We start from the raw sequence: 24,982 nt of genomic DNA, 5'->3' as shown, positions 1-24,982 counted from the left end.
TCCGCTCTCAATTAGTTATCATGGCGCCCCGTGTGCTGAAAGGACACTTAAGTTCGAGTTCGTGGGATACGCCAAGAACAACAAAACATAGAAAGATTAAACAGAGAGAGGTGAGTAAAATGTGTGGTTTCAAGTACAAAAAATATTTATTCAGCTAGATGCTGTTAGCATCTGTTAGCATTTCAGTATGGAAGTAGTTTAGTAGCGGTTGGCTGTTCCCAGCTCAGTGCTATTTTCAAATGTACTGTGTGTGCGCGCGCGCTTGTATGTATGTATAATATATTTGCCGAGACATTGTTCTACACTGCTATATTTTCAAGTTACAATTTGAATTAGTTGTGAGTTAAAAGGTTCTTACCCGTTCAAAAATGTCCTAAATTGACTTTGGTTTACTTTCAGATAAAAGGAAAAGCATCTTACAAGAAATATCTGATTCTGCAATCTGCACTTCCTAGGACTACTACATATAGAAGGAAGTTGCTTAGAGAGGTATTCAGTTAGACATGCATTTTATACGAAATGTTAGGATTGTATCTTTACCGTACATTTTATTAATTTGCAGAAAACTGTGGACTGCATTCCAAACCAAAAAGAAAGGGAGGAGGAGGAGGAGGATTTGATGTCATGGACACATTCAATCGAAGAGTCCGAGAATGCTGAACTACAAGGATGTGTAGATGGCATAACTGTAAATGATATTGGACTAAACATCGATAGCGAAAATAATCAAAGTGAACCTCAAGGTGAAAAAGACAATGACAGTTTACATATGCAAAATACATTTGATGGAGTCAGAGAGGAGAGGGAGCATGAACATTCTGGACATACAAGTATTGGACAACAACACATATTAAATGAGGTAAAGTACAAATTATCCACTAATATTTAAAAAAAACATTGTTGGCTATGTTAAGAATATTGATTATTATTATTTTTTTTATTTTTTTTAAATCTATTTCAGAAAAGAGATGACCTTGTGTATCCTGGTGCCTCTCTCACAAAGGGAGAGAGCCTGCTTTTGATCATGGCTTACATACTTCGACATAATTTGAGTGGCGTGGCCCTTCAGGATCTTCTCACACTTTTCAATGAACATATTCCTGGATTGGTGCCAGCCACCTCATATTTGTTCAACAAAGCTTATGGTGAGTTTGGAGAGTACCTTCCCCATTTTTACTGCACCGACTGCGAAAGTTACTTGGGACCTAAGGAAAAGGCACCAAAAATCTGTTCCTCATGCAAAGCTGAAATTGACTTGGAAGAGAATATTAACGCTGGATCTTTCTTTTTCGTAATGAACACATCGGACCAAATTGTACAAGTTCTTGAAAAAAGCAAATTACAAGCAATACAAACAACTCATGGAATAGTATCAGATATAGAGTGTGCACAGGAATATAAAAAACTAAAAATAAGTGGACATATTGGACCAGATGATGTGTCATTGTTATGGAACTGTGACGGAATACCTGTATTTAAAAGCAATAATGTTCAAGTTTGGCCAATACAGTGTCAGATCATTGAACTATCACCTAAAGACAGACAGCAAAACATAATCGTACCATGCCTGTGGTTTGGGAAAAGTAAACCAAACATGCTAAGTTACTTGAGTGCTTTTGTAGATCAACTTAAAGTGCTTGAAGAAGTTGGCCTTACTTGGAGGGACAGTGACAACATTCAACATAAAAGTAGGGTGCATGCATTAATCTGTTCAGCAGATTCAATAGCCCGACCCCTTTTGAGAAACACAAAACAGTTCAATGGAAAGTATGGCTGTGACTTTTGCCTCCACCCGGGTGGTGGCCCTTATGTGTGGAAAACACCAGAACCAGCGTTAAGGACAGCAGAAAGCCATTTTGAGCATGCCATGCAAGGAACAAGTGATGAGCCTGTAATGGGTGTCAAAGGACCCACACCACTGATGGAGCTAAAGAGCATGAACATGATCACCTCTTTCATTCCGGAGTATCAACACAGTGTCTGTCTGGGTGTGACCAGACAGATCACGTCTTTATGGTTTGATAGTAGGCACCATAATCAGGACTGGTACATTGGATCTAAGGTCAGTGATGTAGACAAGGAGCTACTTGGAATCATGCCACCCGTGGAAGTGACACGAGTACCAAGATCAATAAATGAAAGGAAATTTTGGAAAGCGTCCGAGTGGAGGTCGTTTCTACTTTTTTATGCTTTGCCTGTTCTTAACAATATTTTGAAGAAAAAGTATGTTAATCATTTGTTTTTACTAGTTTTTGCAATGCACACTCTTCTTCAGGATGCCATCTCAGTGAAGCACATTGATGTTGCAGAAAAGGCTCTGCGTAAATATGTGTTAGATTTTGAAAGACTTTATGGCACGGTCAATGTTTCATACAATGTTCATTTGCTAATGCATTTGGCTGCAAGTGTTCGTAACTGGGGCCCTCTGTGGGCAACGTCTACCTTTCCATTTGAATCCTTTAATGGGACATTGCTGACATTTTTCAATGGAACAACACATGTTCCTATTCAGATGGTCAAGAGGTTCCTCAAGTGGAGAGGTCTTTCAAGCAAGGCAAATGCTGCGATGATAAATGCTTGTGACAGTGTAAAGGACTTTTTCAATAAACTACAGGGTAGCTCTTCCTTAGTTCAGAAGTCAAATGCTTTTCAGTGTGGTGTCAGAGGAGTTGGCTGCCCCAAAAGGCATAACACATCTATATTGCATAGAAAAGCCATACAATGTTACACAGGCATGATGATTAATTCTGGTTTATTTTATGATCGCTTTGTTTGTAGCGGAGTTCTTTATCATTCTTACAATAATACAAGTCTTAAAAAGAGAATTAATTCTGTTGCACAGTTGAGGGATGGACAATTTTGTGAAATATCAACACTAATTCATTATTCATCTGAGAACGAAGTTTCCCATGAGAATGCTGGCATATGTGTGTTGGTGAAAGAACTGAAAAAAAGTGAAAACAATGCTTGGAAAGATGTAAAGCTGAAGATATCGTCTACATTTGTAACTGAGGTGTCCAGGACAAATAATGTATTTGCTGTGGACCCCTTGTCACTGCAGCGTAAATGTGTAATGTTTAGTTCCATGAACAAATTCTTTGTTGTCCCCCTTCCAAACAGCATTGAAAGAGATTAAAATAAAGATTTTAATCAACTGAACAGTCTTCTGTTGTCTGGCCTATTTGTAGAAATCTGTAAATCCATTTACAATCTTTATTTTCAAATAGGAAAGTTGAACTTGCAATATTTTAAGTATTTAACAATATGAAAATTGTATGTAAACATACAACACAAAGGTAACTTGGAGTTAGCATTGTTAAAATTAATATTAACTTGATATTTAATATATTAAATAAGTAGGTTGATAAGAAAATACATTTGAATTGTGTTTGAAAAGAAAAGAAAGTATTTCTTTTTTTGCATTATTTACATATTATCAACATATTTACTCTAAGTATATTTAGAATAAATATACAAAAAGTATATAATGAAATAAATCGGTTTAAATATATATACAATGTTATACTTTTTATGCATTTGAATTATACTTTTGTAAAACATATTTTTTGAAAGTGTTTTAAAAATATACTTACTATAAAATATGTTCGAACAACAATTTTACAGATATATTGCTGTTATACTTGAAATGTATTTCTTAAAAGTACAAGTTCATTTTATTTAATTAAAAATATATTTTTGAAAAGTAAAATAGAGCAACAATACACTTAAATATATTTCTTTTTCACCTGGGTAAACAGACGTATGGTCAACATCTCAGTTAGATATAACGAAAAACAAACATTAACATTTTAAAATCAATCCGAAAACGGACCAGGAGCCAGTGTAGTATACCATACCATACCAACTTTGTTTATAAAGCACTTTAAGAACTGTACAGTCGGCCAAAGTGCCGCACACAGAAACAGATACAAATATTTACAGTAAAAATATAGGGAAAAAGTACAACAACAGCAGGCAACATCAATTTGCGTTAAACGCCCAGTGAAAAGTACTGCCATGTTTTCTCAGAATGGAACCAAGTGGGAGCATGTACAAGGAAAACAATAAAGGGCCAAGTATTGATCCTTGTGGTACCCCACATGACAGAGGGGCCTGAGAGGAAACGCATGCACCGAAATTGACACGAAAGCATCTGTCAGTCAAATATGACTTAAACCACTACAAGGCTGAGCCACGAATTCCCACCCAGTGTTCAAGCCGTGAGAGGAGAATCGCGTGGTCCATTGTATCAAATGCAGCCGTCAGATCTAACAGCACCAGGACAACTGAGTAGCCAGCATCAGTTGAGATAAAAATATCATTAAAAACACGAAGAACTCAGACTCAGTGCTGTTACGATTTTTAAAACCAGACTGAAAAGTTTAAAAAATGCTGTGTTCATCTAAAAATGACTTCAACTGAACAAAAAACACTTTCTCCAGTATTTTCGAGAGAAAGGGAAGTTTAGAAATGGGCCTGTAATTAGACAGCGTAGATGAGTCGAGGCCAGGTTTAATGTGATGGGCGTGTGGAGATCTTCACATTGTGTGAACCTTTACTCAGATGTGGGCACTTTAGGCTCAGCATCACAACACTTTTTTGTTTTGTGTTGATTGTTAAAATAAAAATCCAGTCAGTTTTTAGGCATTCATTTTTATTTTGTATTTATTTAATTATTTTTCTTGCTTCACATGTCACAAGTGGACAAGTGAAGTCTGATTCCCTTGTCTTTTGTGTCTTCACCTTAAATCCTCACATATCTCAAGGAGCTGGTAACGGGATCAGCTATAACAGCTGCTGAACAACTGTTTGGAGTGGCAGTAGCTGAGGCCAGGAGTGTGTTGCTGTCCCAGTGTCCCGGGAATGACCCCGTCGACCTGCCTGTTGACATGATTAAAACATGACTGACAGTCCTTCTTAATTTCAGACGGGGAGGGGGCCGTGCTGGATGTTTTTTGGTAATATAGATAAAATGCTAAAGGCAAATAAGGTAAAAAGTACAATAGGAGAAAACAGGCAAAATCAGCGAATGCGTGAAAATGATTGTGGACATTTTTAGGCATAAAAGGCATTATTTAAGATGAAAACATAAAATTTTAATTTGCAGTACATTTTTTCTCATATTTCTGCCAATAATCTTCAACTGTTTCAAATCGATCTCTCTACATCTATACAAATGTCCCTCTTCCCCTGCAGTGTTTCTCCTTAAGTCCAAGGCTGTAAAAATCACACTCAAAGATGCTTTATGTTGCTTCCGGTTGAGTGAACGCTGGCGCGTTTTGGCTGCCGCTGCTTTTCGGTTATTTGAGATTATTTTGTTTTATCGCTCCTCGATTCTACTGTTCAGGATGTAACTAGGTGACCCTGTGCGTAACTGTGGACAACGTTAAATTTTGGCTTACCTCCTGTTCTGCTGGAGATCCTACTAATTTGTTTGTGCTAGTGTGCTTGCTTTGTATTACTATGTCAATTTTCTTTTGGTTTTTATCTGATTTGATTAATCTGTTGTAGCACTTTGAGGTTTCTTTGAAATGTAAAGTGCAATATAAATAGAATGTATTATCTATTTATAATACATTCTATTATTTATAATACATTCCCAAGACCCCAGGTGTATTATCCACCTGGGGTCTTGTCTGGTGTGATAGATCTGGACCTCTATTGCTCTGGTGCTCAAGGCCGGCTCTTGTCCAGCCATTGGTAGGATTTCCTGATATCCGCCACTTCAGTTATGTTTCGGTGGTACATCCCGTGTAGGGGCTTGTCCTCCCATGACGGGACCTCCCCCGCCTAATCCTCTGTTCCCCATTGTCTGAGACATTCACTGAGCATGTCATCTGTCGGAGCCTTGTCCTTGATGTACTTATGGATCTTGGATGTTTTATCCTGGATAGTGGCTCCCACACTCACTAGTCCTCGGCCTCCTTCCTTACGGCTAGCGTACAGTCTCAGGGTGCTGGATTTGGGGTGGAACCCTCCGTGCATGGTTAGGAGCTTTCATGTCTTAACATCTGTGGTCTGTGTCTCATCCTTTGGCCAGCTTATTATTCCTGCAGGGTATCTGATTACTGGTAGGGCGTAGCTGTTTATTGCCCGGGACTTGTTCTTGCCATTGTGTTGCTTCTTAGGACCTTCTTTACTCTTTGGAGGTATTTGGCCGTAGACACTTTCCTTGTCACCTCTTCGAGGTTGCCATTTGCTTATGGGATTCCGAGGTACTTGTAACTGTCCTCAATGAGACCCCTTCTGTGTGGACGACCTTCCCTCTCTTAGTCACCATCCGACCACACTTCTCTAGTGTGAATGACATCCCAATTAGTCTCGTCAACCAGACTCCGCTTCTTTACAGAAGAGGGTCTGGCAACACTCCATTGCGCACTTTCAAAGGAAGTGACGCAGCGATATGGAGCCTACCGACCAATCAGAGCAGCTCCCTGAACGGGCGTCACGTTGTTGCGCCTTTGTTTTGTAGTTTTGAAACACAAGCAACCACTTCACGTAATGCTCCGGTTTGCTTGTATTCTTACGTTTTTCTGACATAAACGACAGAAGTCATTTACTGAACTCCGTGTGGCAGGAGCGCCATTGTTAATGTCCGAATGACGACAACTTTCTTGTCACTGTTTCTGTCGTCACATCCGCTATGTTCTCATTGGCTGCTATGCGCTTCGGTTGTCCCACATTAGTCCCGCCTCAAGCAGTAGCTTTTCTACGACAGGGTCGCCAGACTAGTCTCCTGTTGGGCGGCACGGTAGCGCAGCGGTTAGTGCTCTCGCTTCACAGCTAGAAGGTCCGGGTTCGATTCCCACCAGAGACGGGGCCTTTCTGTGTGGAGTTTGCATGTTCTCCCCGTGTCTGCGTAGGTTTCCTCCGGGCACTCCGGTTTCCCCTACCACTAAAAACATGCACAATAGGCCAGGATGAATGATGTGTGTGAGTGAATGGTGGTGGTCAGAGGGTCCGTTGGCGCAGACGTGTGTAGTCGCGAAAGCGCTTCTGACAGTCTCCCCCAATCTTCCCCCAGGGGAAACTGAAGCTACAAACGTAGCTTTCCACCACCGAGTATGGAGTGAATGTACAACTGTCTCATGTAAAGCGCTTTGTGACTATATGTCTGTGAAAGGCGCTATATAAATAAAGATCTTCTTCTTCTTCTTCTTCTGTTTATTAATTAATAAACATCGGACATTAGTCATTTTATGCCTGTTTTGTTTTTGGTGAGGAATTTTAGGTGAAACTCTTTGTGCCTTTCCCAGCCCTTTTTGCATGGACCCCTGAGTGTCCCCTGTGTGTCCCCTGTGTGACAGATGTCCTCCTCTGTCTGCAGATGTTCAGTCCAAAGTGGCGGAGAGCGTCTTCATCTTCCGGGAGCCCAGTGAATCCGAGGCCGGTGCCCAGGCTTTCGACGCCATCGTGGTGGAGCAGTGGACTGTCATACATGTGAGTGCACGGATCAGAATGTACAGTCGAGTGTCATTTGAATATGTGTCTCCTTGAGTTTGTCCTCAATGGGCAGCTGAGGTCTTGACTTTATTCAGTGTCCAAACGTTTTCCTAACATATGGGGTTAAAGTGGGCAAGAGCGCTCCGGAATTCCGTAACCGCGGGTAATGACCAAAAAACAAACAAAAGATCTGTCACATCTGAATAACACCAAACAGAGAAGAGCGAACCGAGATTATAGTTGGTTTGCTGAAGCTGCGCTGGACAGAAGTCCACTCGAACATGAACTAATGCATAAACAGAATCTACGTATCACAAGCTTTCAGCCACTTGATATTTATCGGCCTTATATTTGTGGTGAGATGAATTTAAGATGTGTTTATGAAGTAGAAAGTAACATAGTCATTACATAACATTTCCTCTGTCATCCTGTTTTAAAAGCAAAGGAAAGGTCAGGAGTCCTAATAAAAGTTTAGACTAAAGTCGTCTGGAGGAGCAGTTCAGAGACGGAGCTGGGGCGGGGCTGACACAGGCAGCAGAGACAACACTAACACAGGATTTTAACAGCACTTTAAAAACAGTAAATCAATTCATAGAATAAATAATACAAGTAGTCTCATAGCAGCTATCAAATTCAGTGTTGCAATGCAATTTTTATAGGTTTAGAGAAAAGTCTTTATAAACTAGACTGTTCTGATCTCCGTGTAATAAGGCTTGTGCTGTTGTTGCTCCTCTGGGATTCAGAGGGCATACGTGTGTGCGAAGTACTCAGCTGCGATAAAAGAATAGAGAGAGCACATGCGTTTAGCTGCTTTTTTACTTCAGCACGAAAGAATTGTTCTTCACAATGACAACAGCAGTAATCAAAACAATGCCATCACTATGCTAAATGACCTTAAAAGAGTTCAAAAGTCCATGTGGCCATAGCTGAATAAACTATACTATGAGTCACATATGACAATTTCTTCAAAAGCAACACAATTAAAATACAAAACATTCTTGATTTTAAATGTACTTTTTAACCTTTTTCTTCTTACCATGAAATTAATCACTATTTATGAAATCCCTATGCTTAATATATAATTAACTAACTAAGCCAACTACAAAATGGCTGCACTGTATCTAATACAGTAGTACCATGGCATTACTAGTTTTCGGTCATACACCATAGTTACACCTTGGTGATAACATAACCTAGTCAATGTCTCATAGTAATGAAACATGTTTCATTTATGTCCTAAATAAACAATACTCAAATGGTCCTCCTGGATAATGCATTTTTCCCGCGTTGTAATTTCCCTACCCTTGACCATTAGCTCTAAAAGTTAGCATTGAACACGATCACAATTCTACTAAAAAAACGTATTAAACTTAGTTTCTGCGAGACTCACACTTGACAGTTTTACCACAAAAACCTTCTGACTAAGATAATATACTTAAACTTTGTGAACTTATAGTGTTACCAACCTGCGATAAAAGAATAGAGAGAGCACATGCGTTTAGCTGCTTTTTTACTTCAGCACGAAAGAATTGTTCTTCCTCTACGATGCCTCAGCTATTCTCTATCGATGCGCGACATGCGCCATCTAGTGGTCAAGGGTAGGGACTACATCTAACTCAACAGATGTATTCGAACCAGATGAGATTTCATATATATAAAAAAATACTTAAATGTTAAAAATAAAATTGTAGGGGTGCCTATTTTAAATGAACTTATTTCCAGGCCTCTACACTGTCGTCGTGTATTTTACCTGCTACACACAACATTCAGAGACCGTCTCAAACAAGAGACACCTGGAAAGAGTTATTCTGTAAAATGATAAACTTCCTTTGAAAATAAAGCAATCAAAAACACCTTCTCTTACGTTGCATTCTATATTCTGTACATCTGCACAAGCATAAATGTTTTATTTTTATATTTTTTTACGTTTGTACAAGCCGTGTACTTGACCCTATGTGTAAGAAAAACCCTGACCATTGCCTCCTTCCTCAGGGTCTGCAGGTGAAGGCGGATTACGTGCCTCTGCTCCAGTCCTTGGCTTCATTTGGATGGAGACTCACCTGCGTCCTGCCCACGCCTGTCATCAGAACCAACAAGTAACTACACAACCCTCAATCCACTTCATATTCACATGGGCTCCCGACTTTCCTTTTCTCAGAGTGTCTACTCGGGCTGGGTGATAAATCAAATTAATTTGATTGATTTATGCTTTTGTCTTTCTTCTGCTAAAACAGAGTTTTAAGTTGAAAAAAACTACATCCCCTCCTGCTCTCCTCTTGAGCCGAGTCGACTCTACAGCGCAATACTTAACTCCGCCCCTTTCAGCCGTCTCTGCTGTCTCCATAGAGATGACTGTCATATCACAACAGAGCTCGAGGCATGAGGAGGAAAACAGTAAAACGCTTTTGAAAACTGCATGGCTCATTTCAAAGTTTTATTTTTAAGAGGAGACAAGGCATATTTTAACCCGAAATAACCATTTTAAATAATTGTGTAATGAATCTAAATACAGTATAAATGGGCGAGACTCTGTGCGGTTTTCGAAAGATCGGGGGACTCTTTTAAGTTTATTTCCAATAAAATCAATTAAAATTGTAATTGTACCGAGTATCAAGATTTTATTTATTGGCCAAATAGCACAGCCCTACGCTCTACATAGCGTAGGGCACTATGAATCTGAACTGCCATCGTTGAAAAGCTTAAGCTAAAGTTCATCTGCTCATTTTTGAGACTTTTCAGCGTGAGTCTGAGTGAGTTAATTCACAAAAAAGCCACATCTGTTGTTTGTAGCTGTAATACCTACTATTTGATCTGATGTTCGGACACTGCTACAAAATTTGTTCCGGAGCTGAGCCAGTGATGTTTTGGGGAGAATCTGCTGGAGATCCGACTTTCCAAGGTCTCGGTTCCTGGGCAGGAGCGTTCTGTCACTGCATTGTTTGGCAATGTTGAGCCCAATGGGTTCATGGAGCTGACACTGCTGTAATCACCACCTCCAAAGGACACTTTGTGAGAGCCTATAGATAAAAATATATATTTTAATATTATTATTATGGTATTGTAGCACGCATGCTCTTTTACTAGGGTGCCATTATTTGTTCAAAATTGTATTCATTTTATTTTAGCCATTGTTTTGTCTTTGTTTTTGTTTTTTAATTATATAGGTTAATGTCCCTGTTTTTCCCATGGTCCGATCCTAATTAACTGTTATAACGAGGGTCACAGCTCCAAAAGGTTGAGAACCACTGCTATAGAGTTTGCGCTGCATAAAAGCAGTGCAAACAGTGTGATAACACTGGACTGAGTGTCATATTTTTAACCACACTTGTTATTGTACACCAGCAATAAAAGCTGATGTACAAAATCTTCGATTGACAGGCTCTGGAGCTCCATGGAGGCTCCGCCCGCCCTCCCGCCTTTTTAATGCTCTTTTCACAGACCACTCGGGATCATTACAATAGGGCTGGAAAAAAAACCACTAAAATAAGCTCCAAAACAAGGAGAAATGGAACTATGAATCTATGCATTTTTGGTTTTAGGTTGAGGTTGTAAAAATGTGTCAATCTCAGCCGGATGTAACTTTAGGCAGTTTGCAATATATATTGTAGACACTGGTCTTTATTTAAGAGATGGTACTTTATGGGTCTCACAGATGGAGAAATTGCATTCGATGAGAGAGCATCCGGCAGCAGCACCTATTCAGTGCGCACCACTCTTTTTTTTTTTGGTGAAAGATCGTTGTGTCGCGGCCACCATCTTCACTGTTTTGGTCACAGGAGGAGCACTGGTTGATGGGAAATCCATAGACGAATGCCCATTAAATGCCCTTTTAATTGTAGATAATGGAAAGAAGCCCATTTTGTGACTCTCCAATCAAACTCAGCAGGGTCTAAAGCAGGGGTGCCCTGCGTTTTGTCTCCGAGGGCCAAAATGAAAATGTGCCAGTGGGTCACGGACCAAATACAGCGATGTCAAGTGTAAAACATATATAACTGCAAATAATAATAGTTACATTCTTTATTTTTTCGGTATATATTTGAATTTGAGTCTATCTAAAAAATGTTAACTATGGCAAAATCCTAGTTTTAGTTGAACAGTTGTAGCAATATAGTGCAAAACATAAACAACACAGTTTTACTGTAGCCTACCTACAGTGACTCTACCTCATTCATTTGTTAACTCAAAGAAAATGCCACGTTTAATCATTTTGAAAGTGTCAGTTCAGCATAAATTCTTTTAGAAATGATGCACCTTTGTTGATGTCAACAACCTATACAATAAAAGTTGGAAAACTGTGAAAGTTGATGCTACAACGCTCTGCGATAAACCCAACAGTGTTTCCTTAACTTTGCAAAAGGAGTGAAACAGCGCCCCCAATTTGACGCTGGTGGCCAAAAGGTGTACTGCATCCATATTTACCATTGATAATGAATGGGAGAGCGTTGGTATTAACCAGCTGCGGCACAAAAGTAGGCCAACGAAATAGTCCCTGGTCTAAAGGCTTCCTCAGTGGGAAACAGAAGTATGAATTTATGTTGTCATGTTCATTCTTTCAATGTTGTGTCTGTGCTAATAATGGTGTAACGCATATTTGAGAAGTTGGCTGTGGGACTTTCTGAGATGAGCTGAATGCAGCAGTGGCCTTTCGGATGGGGTCACGTAAAGGTCTGTGAGAGAGCAGAGACGTTTTTCTGCCTCCATAAAGCAGAGTCAGGCCGTATCGATCGGAGGCAGACAGCGGGGCAGCGGCTCTATGCGTCTTCTTAAGCCATACTCCTACACAACTGGACACTAAGTGGCTTAAAAAACACCGGGTCTAGGATTCAAGGGCATAAAAGCTCCAAATGGATTTATCACAGAACTGTGGTGTTCAGCCTGGAGGCATTCTCCAGACCTACTTTATTTGAAGTCAAGCCATACGACAAAAAACACTGATGCAAAGTACTTTAAAAACCTGAGTGTTTATCTTCTCAACAATGAATGAAATCTTTCTAAAACTGTTGTCATTACCTCCTCAGAGACGGAAGTCTGTCCACCAAACAGATCGTTTTTCTGCAGAGACCGGTCCTGAGCCGCAAGAAGAAGGACTCCAAGGTACTACCACTATCCTGCTGCATAGAGTTAGTACATTAGAGTAGAATATATCGAATATACAGTATTAGGAGCTGCACCATGCTGCAGCTAAACCATGTCGGGTTGGGGCGGGCTATGTGGAAACATGCTATTAATAATTAACTGCCAGGATGTTTAAAAGTCTCCTTCATTTAAAGGGGGGGTATTATGCAAAATCGACTTTTTCAAGCTTTAAATCATGTTATTATGTCATTCCCTCATTAAAAACATGCCTGAAGTGTTGCCTTGGCACATTCACATATTTTTAAGTAATCTGTAAAAACTCTGATGACGGCCATTTTAGGGATAGGTTTGCCTGAGTCCTCCTAGGAACGCCCCCACCTCCTGGAGACGCCTCCGAGCTTTCGTCACCAGCCGAGTAACCAACCACTGCTCCTCAGCAGAACCCCCTCCCCACTGATGCCACAGACAGCGTGCGGAGGGGGCGTGTCAGAAAGGGTCAGAGGTTCTTAAAGAGACAGAGGCCTATTTCAAGACATTCACTACAGCCATTTTGAGAGAGCAATTTTATACATTAAACATTCACAGGACAGGGACAAAGAAAAAGTGAGTGCACCCTTGGATTCAATAGCTGGTTGACCCTCCTTTTGCAGCAATACCTTCATCCAGACGTTTCCTGTCATTGCAGATCAGACGCGCACAATGATAAGGATGAATCTTGGACCATTCCTCTTTACAAAACTGCTGCAGTTCAGCAGATTCCTGGGATGTTTGGTATGAATGGCTTTCTTGAAGTCATGCCACAGCATCTCAATGGGGTTTAGGTCAGAACTTTGACTGAGCCATTCCAGAATGCGCATTTTATTCTTCTGAAACCATTCTGAAGTGGATTTGCTTTTGTGTTTTGGGTCAGTCTCTTGTTGCAGCTCCATCCTCTTTTGAGCTTCTATTCAATTGTCGGACTGATGGCCTCAAGTTATTCTGCAAAATACTGTATCTTGATAAACATGTGAGTTCATGTTTCTATTGATGATAGCACGTTGTCCAGGCCCTGAGGCAACAAAACAGCCCCACACCATGATGCTCCTGCTCCAGACTCCACAGTGAGGAGAGGGTTTTGATGTTGGTGCTGTTTAATATTTCTTCCACACATGACGTGTACTCCTCCCAAACTATTCAACTTTGGTTTCATCAGTCCACTGAATATTTTGCCAGTAGTGCTGTGGAGCATCCAAGAGCTCTTTTGCAAACTTCAAACGAGAGCAATGTTTTTATTTTTAGAGAGCAATGGCTTCCTCTGTGGCGTTCTCCCATGAGCCCCATTCTTGTTAAATGTTTTATGTATTGTAGACGTGTCAACAGAAATGTTGTCTTTCGCACTCTAGGGTTCTTTTTTACCTCATTGAATATTCTGCACTATGCTCTTGGAGTCATCTTTACAGTACAGCTAATATGTGATTTAATAATTATTATTTTTAATCAAATACATCATTTCACATGCCGCTAGAGGGCACTGGAGGACAATCGAGCAGCAGAAAGATAGTTTGGAGTGAGTGAGAAAGGGGAGGCTACTCTTACCACAGTGAAGAAAACAAAACAAAGCTAATCACGGGCTAAAAGCTCGATGGCCACAGTTAGAGAAACGAGTTCACAAATGAGAGCTTGAAAAACGTTCTGCCAGGAGAGGCTTGTCAACAGTGCAGTTACACCTCCATGCCCAGGTAGTTGCCAAGGCGATTGTTCAGAAGTGACACCGAGGATGAAGATTTCAATGGATTTAGTGATTTGGAGTGAGATGGAGAGTTTGGTATGTTCTTTATGCTATAGTTTCCATAAACTAGCTGTTTATGCGACGTTAATGGATTAGACACCTATTTAGTTTGTTGTTTATGCTTCATGTAGCTAACCATCATTGTGTTACGTGAGCAAACCGTACGTCTGTTCAGCCTGTTGTTTAGGCATTTTTTGGCTGGTGTGTCTTATACTCCGGAGCGATTTACAGTCCGGAAAATACGGTAGCTCTTGGAGGATCCTCAGCCACTTATTCCTCCCTGTCCTGTGAATGTTGACATGTTATGGATATTTTAGATTTTAATTCACATGAAGATTTTGTTGAATTAAATTATTCTAAATGAAGAACTGTTGGACTAAATCTTAACTAAAACTAATTTTGAACATGTCAAAATTAACACTGCTCCCAACTTTTTCCAGAAGCTCATCTTCAAATCCCGGAATAAACCCAACAAGAACTGCATCAAAGAGACCTCAAAAAGCAAGAAGGGCAAGAGGACGGACCGGTATTCGGACGTCCCTAAGGCCGTGCAGAGCAAAGCTGACAGAGCAGAGACAGGCGGAGCGGACACTACTGAATCTAACAGTGATGCGAACACTTTGGAGGACATGTCCGGAGCGCAGGATGGGGAAGAGGAGGTAACGGCAGGGGCTGCACAAACCAAAGACCCTACGGAGGTGATAGAAAACGGCTTCGAAATAGACTCTGACAACCAATCAACAGCCGGTGTTGAGAATAGCACGAAGGACGAGGGACTCACGGCAGCGGGAAGTCAGGAGTAGTGTTCGTATTTACCTCTGAATTGAATGTACCTCTACTCCCTTGCAGCAGGGGGAGCTGTTTATAGATCATCCAGTGTGGACCAAAACATAAAAATCATCAGGAAAAGTGTCTGACATAGCGGAAAGAGCAGCAACAGGAGCAGTTACATTGAAAACTGTCCTTAACTGTTCATATTCCACAACTACAGTATGTATGTATCTCCAAAAATCTTAAATATAATCTCAATAAAAGAAGATGAAATGCTTCAGACACTTAGAGATGGTTCCAGAATCTAGACATTTGTTGCGAAAGGCAATCTATGAGTGAGAGGAGACAGATTACATAGTCCCATGCTGCAAATGCTTTTCTTACATTTCGCTGAGACTATATAACAAACGTACACAAGCAAAGACAGCTGTGCCATATCTTCAGCCAGGTGTGAGGACAAGCTTGGAATATTTTTTTCATTTTGTTGTGTTTTGTAGAAGTAGAAAAAGCTAAAATCCATGTTGAAAAGTCAAATCTCCCAGCAAAAGTGGTACCTTCGGAATCTTTACCTCATCTGTCAGATTTTAGGGATACAGCCTACTTCATTATTTCACAAAACATTATACATTTTAGTGTTTAGCATTTGTTAGCTGAACCACAGATGTTTCAGATGCATTTAAACTAACAGACTATCACTGTAAATGATGTCTCCCCACAGAGATTTTCTGTGGACATGTCATGCAGCAATGTGCTTTACATTTTGAGCATTAATGCATAGTGTTTTGACTTAAAGCAGTACTAAGTAACTCATGCCCCTAGAGGCCATAAGCGCCATTGCAGGTGTCGTAGCATGTTGTATTTTTTTTTCTTTTTTAATTGTCCATGAGTGACAGAAAAGACACAGAGACAGAGGGATGTTGTTCATCCAATAACACAATGGAAATAATTGTATTCACTCAAACTTGGCTGTAAATACTGTTTAAGTGGAGCTACCCTACAGTTAGCTTTGCCCTTTAGCCTGTTAGCTTCTTCTGGTGATTCCATTAGTGTGTATTGGTGGCTAGTACCCGGTGGCAGCAAAGTTGCAATTGTGGTTTTCTGGCCAGAGACACCAGGGGGAGATGAATCAATCATCCCATTAACACTTGTCTTAACCCCAGAGGGACAACGGAAAGGATTTATTAAGCAACAAGTTACACAGTACTGCTTTAAAACTTAAAAAAAACATGGTAGTGAGGATTTCAAAACGGGAAACAGGGAAAAAAGAAAGCACAAGGTTTGATTGTTAGCCAATGGCATCCTAGCACTAAGACTCAGTAGACTTTGAAAATGTCGAGGACAGTTCTGTCTGTTATGCAACACACGTGCTTACTGCAACTGAAGAAGAAATGGCCAAAGTGAACGGGATTCATCAAACTTGCAGGAATGAAGGGGCTGACATTTTAACATTGTTAAAAGCATTCATAGTCACTGAATGAATTGTGCTGAAGGTAGATCCCTTAGAATGACATTAAAAAGCTTTTCTTTTTAAATTCACAAGTTTATTGAAAATACCAAGTATGTCCCGAAATCCATTGATTTGAAAGTTTTATTATTGTTTTATTTTTGGCTCAAAACTTTCCCGTTGTGTCAAACATCAAATATTCACATTTTCCAGCATTTCTCTGTTTACTTGACAGGTTAACCTGTTACCCGCCGTCCCCCCTGATCAGGGTGTAAGGGTTAACCCTAATCAGGATATGATTAGGGTTGTGTTTCACTCACACAGACCTCACACATATTTTTAGAAACTAGAAGGTCTTAGCTTTCAAATAAGGTATGACACTGGCATATCGACTGTAAACTCTCCAGTCAATATGCTAACCCTAATCCTAACCCAAACCCTAAGGTGGCAGTTAACAGGTTAAGAAATCTCAATGATAAATATGTAGACACTATTGTGTTCAGGCAGTACAAAGCAGTACATTTGCCTGGATACGTGCGGCAGGAACCCTGAAGCTCAGAAAGTTGATTTTGGATAAAATGTCCACTGTATATTTTATTCCGTATAAATATTTGGTCAAGTTCCGATGGGCAGCTCTACCTCTGCCGCTCAGTCAATCAGATGTTAGATACCTTATGTCACCTTCGCTTCGCCTACCGGCAGCCAAACACAAGGTAAACCTATTCATTGAAATGAAAAATATGTAGAAAAGTTAAAAAAAATGTTTAAAAAAGCTTTTTGTGTTTGAATCAAAGACGACCTCTTCGTACAGGGTGGACCCTGCGTTGCGTCAGTGGCACAAAGCTGCCTTTAGTTGGACCACGGGCCTCTCTGACCGCGGGCCGGACGTGTGCCTGTTGTGGTGTAGCTGTGACCAGTGTAGCCTTATCGCGTGGCTGTTGCTGTCCCGCTGTAGCCCACAGTGGCACGTGTTCTGTGTTTGTACAAGTGTTTTATAAAAGTTGTGTTCGATGTTTAAAAGTAGAAAAGTCCACTGGAAAGATTCGTGAATTCTTGTGACAGTGGGCGGAGTTTGACCGTGAGCTCATGTCGTTGGTGCTGCGTTCAGGTGCAGGAGAGAAGCTCGTCACTGTCTGGTTTGGACTGGAACGAGGCGCCGCAAAGACAAACTGACTGATCAGCGACATTAATACTTTACAACGTACATGAAATCATTATTTTTAAAATCATTTTTATTGAACTGATTTATTAAACAGATATTTGATATTCATTAATATAAAGATATGATTAAATATCAAAAATCTGTTTCTAATTTCATGCTTTATTCTTTCACACCCCACTAACATCCGTGTTCATACCAGTTTTGAATTACACTCATGTTTGTACCTTCCTTTGACCAAACAAAACTAATGGCTGTGCTCATTTCCCAAGTTTCAAGGACTGTGGCGGTTCAAAACAGAACAATTCCACCATTACAGAAATGTTTATTCTATAGATACCATGTGTTTTCATGAAAACAACAGGCTCACGTTTAGGGTGTCACGGTGGTGCAGCTCATGCCTCATAACAGGTCCCAGGTTCGACCCCCAGCTGGGCGAGGCCTTTCTGTGTGGAGTTCCCATGTTCTCCCAGGGGCTGTGTACTCCTGTGGCTCTACCACTAAAAACATGTACAATAGTGTTCAAACCCGCGTCTATCCAGTAGTATCCAGATTATGTTGCTACAAATGTGAACAATTTTGTTATTACACATGAAACATCTTATTTCCATACAAAAGGTTGCAATATATTTTTTCCTCATATTTAAAGCCACACCGCGTAGAATTTTACCCAATAAATAAAATTTAAATACAAGCATTTATTTTATGACAGATATTTTCACCATTAAAACATACCTCATAAATGTACAAACAAACATTTATGAGGCTCACCTCTCCTAAGATATGACTGTAAACTTTTTCCGGGTGTGGGTGTGTCTCCAGCTCGTTTCCATGGAGATGTGACGAAAGGCAGTAGAATTTGAGATTTAAACAGGCTAGGTTCTCATCCAAATCCATTCTTTTATTACTCATTGCACTAATAGCATTAGTGTTGAGCTGGTCATTAGGAACATGTTTTGTTTTGCCGGCAACAGTATAGTTTAAAATGTTACGCAGTGTACCTTTAAGTCAGGAAAGGTTGTTCTGTTCCCCTGTAACGTCTCTCACCTCATTTTGAACCCTTTTAGTCAAAATGTGATGAAGTGGGTCTGTTCTTATCACGGCCGTCCTTCAGAGTCACCATGTTAGTCATATATTGACTGTTTGACCACACACGGCATCCATGATAATACAGCACAAACTTCACGCATCAGGATGATTTTTCAAAAAAATGATTACTTTTACAACAAAAATGATTTCACCCTACAAAAAGAAAAACATGTCAGGCATAGCTCCTTTAAGGTCCTGTATTTTTGTGTCAGGTCATGTTTCGTCATATTGTGCGGCTCTTTATTATGGAAACTCAAAAGCAAACCTCAGAAGAAAGGCCCGGTCAGTGTTCGTCTTGAATGTTCCGTACGCTCCGTGTGCTCTCGTTATTTATGTTTGTTATAATGCCACTCTTTATGTACAATTTGTATATTAAAATGATTTATATTTCATGTGAACTCGTGTCTGGTTGTTTTTCCTGATTTTTTTAAAAACCCTCAGGTAAAACACAGGCCGACCGTTTAGGCCTAAACGTTTGTACTACAGGTGTTGTGTCGCCTCAAAACAACTCTCCTTTTTCTTTTGCAAACATACAAGCTTCACATACTGAAAACAAACATACATACAAACACACATACATACATACATACATACATACATACATACATACATACATACATACATACATACATACATACATACATACAAACATACATAAGATAAGATAAACCTTTATTGATCTCACAAAGGAGAAATTCACTTGTTACAGTCGGCGTTCAAGAAGAAGAGTTAATAAAGTGCAGCTGGTACAGAGATTATTGCACATTTTACTTCACAGTCTTATTGCACAGTCTGACAGCAGTGGGGATGAAGGCTTTGCGGTAGGGCTCCGTCCTGCACTGAGGGTGTCTCAGTCTGCCACTGAGAGAGCTGCTCAGCTCTTCTACAGTCCCGTGCAGTGGGTGGGAGGTGTTGTCCATGATGGAGGTGAGCTTGGCTAACACCCTCCTGTCCCTCACCTCCTCCACAGAGTCCAGGGGGCAGCCCAGGACGGAGCTGGCCCTCCTGACCAGCTTGTTCAGTCTGTTCTTGTCCCGCTCTGTGCTGCCCGGGGCCCAGCACACGGCAGCGTAGTGGAGAGCAGAGGCCACCACATAGTCATAAAAAGTCCTGAGCAGAGGCCTGCTCACTCCGAACGACCTCAGTCTCCTCAGAAGGTGGAGGCGACTTTGGCCCTTCTTGTACAGGGCGTTGGTGTTGTGGGACCAGTCCAGTTTATTGTTGAGGTGAACACCCAGGTACTTGAAACTGTCCACCTCCTCAACGTCCTCCCCCTGGATGTTCAGCGGTGTGTGCGGTAGTGGCTTCCTCGTGAAGTCGATCACCATCTCCTTCGTCTTACTGATGTTCAAGCACAGGTGGTTGCGCTCACACCAGTCCACAAAGTCTAGGATGACTGACCGGTACTCCAGGTCGTTCCCCTTAGACACACAGCCCACGATGGCGGAGTCGTACATACATACAAACATACATACATACATATATTGCAAACATTCATTCATGTAAATATAACAAATAAACAAAAAGGACAACGCCACCGGAGAAAAGGCACATAGGTTCATTCATTGAAAGACGACAGAAGATGTTCCAAAAGTATGACATTTATTTGATCATGTTTGCTTGATTTAAAATCTGTTGTTCACATTCCAACATTTTGATTTCAGATGTGTCGTTGAGTTCGTAGTGTCTTTTAACAGGTGGTTGTATGAACTAAAAGTACATACTCACAAGGCAGCAGGAGAAACAAAAGCCGGGACGTCACCAAACCCCTTGACCTATAAATTAAAAGGTTAGTCAGTAACGCCTACACAAGCTCCTGGGCTGGCCTGGTGCTTTGACAGTGCAGGGGCTACATCACACGAGGACCCCTGCAGACCCTGGACCGCCTTCCACCAGGCAAAGCCTTGGACGCCATGGGATGGAAGACTCTACAGAGGAGCTCGTATTAGCTGCCATACGAAGCACGGCGATAAATCTGCAAAATCTGCAATATACCTGACTGGAGACGTACGCCCTGGACACACACAGACGCCCTGGACACACGCGGCCCAGCAGACCAGAGACGTACGCCCTGGACACACGCGGTCCAGCAGACCAGAGACGTACGCCCTGGACACACGCGGCCCAGCAGACCAGAGACGTACGCCCTGGACACACGCGGTCCAGCAGACCAGAGACGTACGCCCTGGACACGCGCGGCCCAGCAGACCAGAGACGTACGCCCTGGACACACGCGGCCCAGCAGACCAGAGACGTACGCCCTGGACACACGCGGTCCAGCAGACCAGAGACGTACGCCCTGGACACGCGCGGCCCAGCAGACCAGAGACGTACGCCCTGGACACACGCGGCCCAGCAGACCAGAGACGTACGCCCTGGACACGCGCGGCCCAGCAGACCAGAGACGTACGCCCTGGACACACGCGGCCCAGTGGACCAGAGACGTACGCCCTAGACACACACAGACGCCCTGGACACATGCGGACCAGAGATGTATGCCCTGGACACACACGTACGCCCTGGACACATGTGGACGCCCTGGACACACGTGGCCCAGCAGACCAGAGACGTACGCCCTGGACACACGCGGACGCCCTGGACACATGTGGCCCAGCAGACCAGAGACGTACGCCCTGGACACACGCGGACGCCCTAGACACACGCGGCCCAGCAGACCAGAGACGTACGCCCTGGACACACGCGGTCCAGCAGACCAGAGATGTACGCCCTGGACACACGCGGACGCCCTGGACACACGTGGCCCAGCAGACCAGAGACGTACGCCCTGGACACACGCGGACGCCCTGGACACATGTGGCCCAGCAGACCAGAGACGTACGCCCTGGACACACGCGGACGCCCTAGACACACGCGGCCCAGCAGACCAGAGACGTACGCCCTGGACACACGTGGCCCAGCAGACCAGAGACGTACGCCCTGGACACACGCGGACGCCCTGGACACATGTGGCCCAGCAGACCAGAGACGTACGCCCTGGACACACGCGGACGCCCTAGACACACGCGGCCCAGCAGACCAGAGACGTACGCCCTGGACACACGCGGACGCCCTAGACACACGCGGCCCAGCAGACCAGAGACGTACGCCCTGGACACACGTGGACGCCCTGGACACACGCGGCCCAGCAGACCAGAGACGTACGCCCTGGACACACGCGGACGCCCTGGACACACGTGGCCCAGCAGACCAGAGACGTACGCCCTGGACACACGCAGACGCCCTAGACACACGCGGCCCAGTGGACCAGAGACGTACGCCCTGGACACACGCGGCCCAGCAGACCAGAGACGTACGCCCTGGACACACGCGGCCCAGCAGACCAGAGACGTACGCCCTGGACACACGCAGACGCCCTAGACACACGCGGCCCAGTGGACCAGAGACGTACGCCCTAGACACACACAGACGCCCTGGACACATGCGGACCAGAGATGTATGCCCTGGACACACACGTACGCCCTGGACACATGTGGACGCCCTGGACACACGTGGCCCAGCAGACCAGAGACGTACGCCCTGGACACACGCGGACGCCCTGGACACACGTGGCCCAGCAGACCAGAGACGTACGCCCTGGACACACGTGGCCCAGCAGACCAGAGACGTACGCCCTGGACACACGCGGACGCCCTAGACACACGCGGCCCAGCGGACCAGAGACGTACGCCCTAGACACACGCGGCCCAGTGGACTGGAGACGTACGCCCTGGACACACGCGGACACCCTGGACACACGCGGCCCAGCGGACCAGAGACGTACGCCCTGGACACACGCGGACCAGAAGTATGGAGAAAGACAAGAGGGCAAATGAATGAAAGAGAGGGGATTTTATAAGATTTTAAAGGGTTGGCGCCGCCTGCTGATGTTCAGAGTTATTTATAGTGGGAGGAAAAAGTGTGTGAACGCTTTGAAATTTCTCACATTTCTGCCAAAATTGGTCACTAAATATGGTCTGATCTTCATCAAAATCACAGGAATGATTAAACGTGTCTGCTTAAACTAACACCACCCAAACATTTACGTTTGATCATATTTTTATTGGCCATTAGATCGGCCATCACAATACAGCGTGGAAAAAGTAAGTGAACGCCCAGAAATCTCACTGAACTGCAGCAGTTTTGTAAAGAGGAATGGTCCGAGATTCATCTTGATCCTTGTGAGCGTCTAATCTGTAACTACAGAAAAACAGTTACTGCTGCATAAGAAGAGTCAGCAGATATTTTAGTACAAGGGATTCCACGCTGTTGTGAATGTCTCAGGTTTTTTTGCAACATATCTTGATAAACTTGTGAATAATTGTTTCTATTGATGAGATCACATTGTCCAGGCCCTGAGGCAACAAAACGGCCCCACACCATGATTCTCCTGCTCCAGACTTCACTGTGGGGATAAAGTTTTGATGTTGATGTGTTGTTCCATTTGTCCTCCACACATGACTTTGTGTCTTCCTCCCAAACTATTCAACTTTGGGTCCATCAGTCCACTGAATATTTGTCCAGTAGTGCTGTGGAGCATCCAAGAGCTCTTTCACAAACCAAAGTTGAATAGTTTGGGAGGAACACACAACGTCATGTGTGGAGGACAAAAGGAACAACACATCAACATCAAAACTTTATCCCCACAGTGAAGTCTGGAGCAGGAGAATCATGGTGTGGGGCTGCTTTGTTGCCTCAGGGCCTGGACAACCTGATATCATCAATGGATGAATTTATTTAAGTTTATCAAGATATTTTGCAGAAAAACCTGAGACATTCACAACAGCGTGGAATGGAATACCTTGTATTAAATATCTGCTGACTCGTCTTTTGCAGCAGTAACTGCTTTCCTGTAGTTACAGATTAGACGCTCACAACGATCAGGATGAGTCTTGGACTATTCCTCTTTACAAAACTGCTGCAGTTCAGTGAAACTCAGGCGGTGTATTTATTTATTCCTCCCTGTCCTGTGAATGTTTACATGTTATGGCCAAAAAAAACATGATAAAATGTAAATGTTTGGGTGCTATTAATTAGAAAATTATTTAAGCAGAGACTGTTTATTCCTTCCTGTCATTTTAATAAAGATCAGACCACATTTTATGACCAATTTAGGCAGAAATGTATGAAATTCCAAAGCGTTCACACTTTTTCCTCTATTAATAATAAAATTAAATGTTAAAATCCACTAACCTATATTCAACAATAAAGCTGGTAATGCCACACACACTTTAAAGCAGTAGCGTTGCTGTCTTTCTACATCTACAAATCTATTTGAAAATAAACACACACTTTAATAAGTCAAGAGCAAAGTTGAGGTATATTACTTTAAAATGGCTTTGCTGTCGTGAGGCCCATGAAGGTTTGTGTGGCCCTGAATGTTGGCCAACGGTGTTTCTTTCTGAATTACGGTTCTCTGGCGACCTCTAGTGGACATTCAGTGGAACTGATTGGTGCACATTGAGAAGCCATCTTTATTTTACACTACCCTTGATACATTGTACCTGCCCAATTTAGTACAATATAATATTCTCTGTAACAATGGGTAATAACCAATGGGTTACATATACAATGTAATAAAACATAAGACCCTAACCTCACCTTAAGTTAAATTATACTTTATTCATCTTAAGCCCTCACTTTAAAGTCTCATTACAAGTCTGACTTATGATTTTTGATTTTCCAGAGGATATGCCAGAAAAATATACACAAAGGTTTTCTCTGAAGAATAAAGTTCATGAAACACAAACTACATCTATTTTATGTGTCACAAAAAGCTTTTGCTTTTTAAAGATGTCCTTACTGTGGAACGACTATTTGTTTTTACTCAAGCAACAGATGCTGCAATACAATACTACTCATGTTGAAGTAAAAAGCAAAAGTAAAACATATTCAAGTAGTGTTTATGTAGTACATAACTTCTATCCGTGCAACAGCCTTGGTTTGGTTTACCAAATACACCGAGGAGACTGAGAAAAGTCAACAGTCGTATAGTTAGACACTCGGCACACACACGAACTGAAGACAGGTTAATAGCCAAAGAATAAAAGTGGGGGTTGGATTACTACGGGCACGTGACCGCAGCGGAAGCGCAGCCGTGCGGTGGATCTGATAAAGTCAGTCATGTCACGATACGAGTCGACCTTTCCTCCAGGAGTTTAGTGATTGTCTTGCCACTTTCCGCTGTTCGTGCGCGCCACAGGACACCGGGACTTTCCGTCCTCCTCCGGCCGTG

The 24,982-nt window shown here is 42.5% G+C and overlaps 1 protein-coding gene across 2 annotated transcripts in view; it reads left to right on the top strand.

Annotated features, from left to right (window-relative positions):
- Positions 1-15,273, top strand: part of rftn1b (raftlin, lipid raft linker 1b) — a 66,702-nt gene extending 51,429 nt beyond the window's left edge. Inside the window, exons 6-9 of one of the 2 annotated variants that reach the window (XM_079562237.1) lie at positions 7,328-7,440; positions 9,436-9,539; positions 12,462-12,537; positions 14,731-15,273. In XM_079562237.1, the coding sequence (XP_079418363.1) occupies positions 7,328-7,440; positions 9,436-9,539; positions 12,462-12,537; positions 14,731-15,090 (653 nt within the window). In that variant the 3' untranslated portion in view covers positions 15,091-15,273. Of the gene's footprint in view, positions 1-7,327; positions 7,441-9,435; positions 9,540-12,461; positions 12,538-14,727 lie in introns of both variants that reach the window. The other variant, XM_079562236.1, reaches the window with a different exon arrangement.
- Positions 15,274-24,982: the final 9,709 nt, after the last annotated feature.

Source organism: Gobius niger, assembly GCF_951799975.1.
Source record: "Gobius niger genome assembly, chromosome: 8".
NCBI classification, from domain to species: Eukaryota; Metazoa; Chordata; class Actinopteri; order Gobiiformes; family Gobiidae; genus Gobius; species Gobius niger.
The sequence above is the reverse complement of the archived record's forward strand: the minus strand, read 5'-3'. Positions and strand labels throughout refer to the sequence as shown.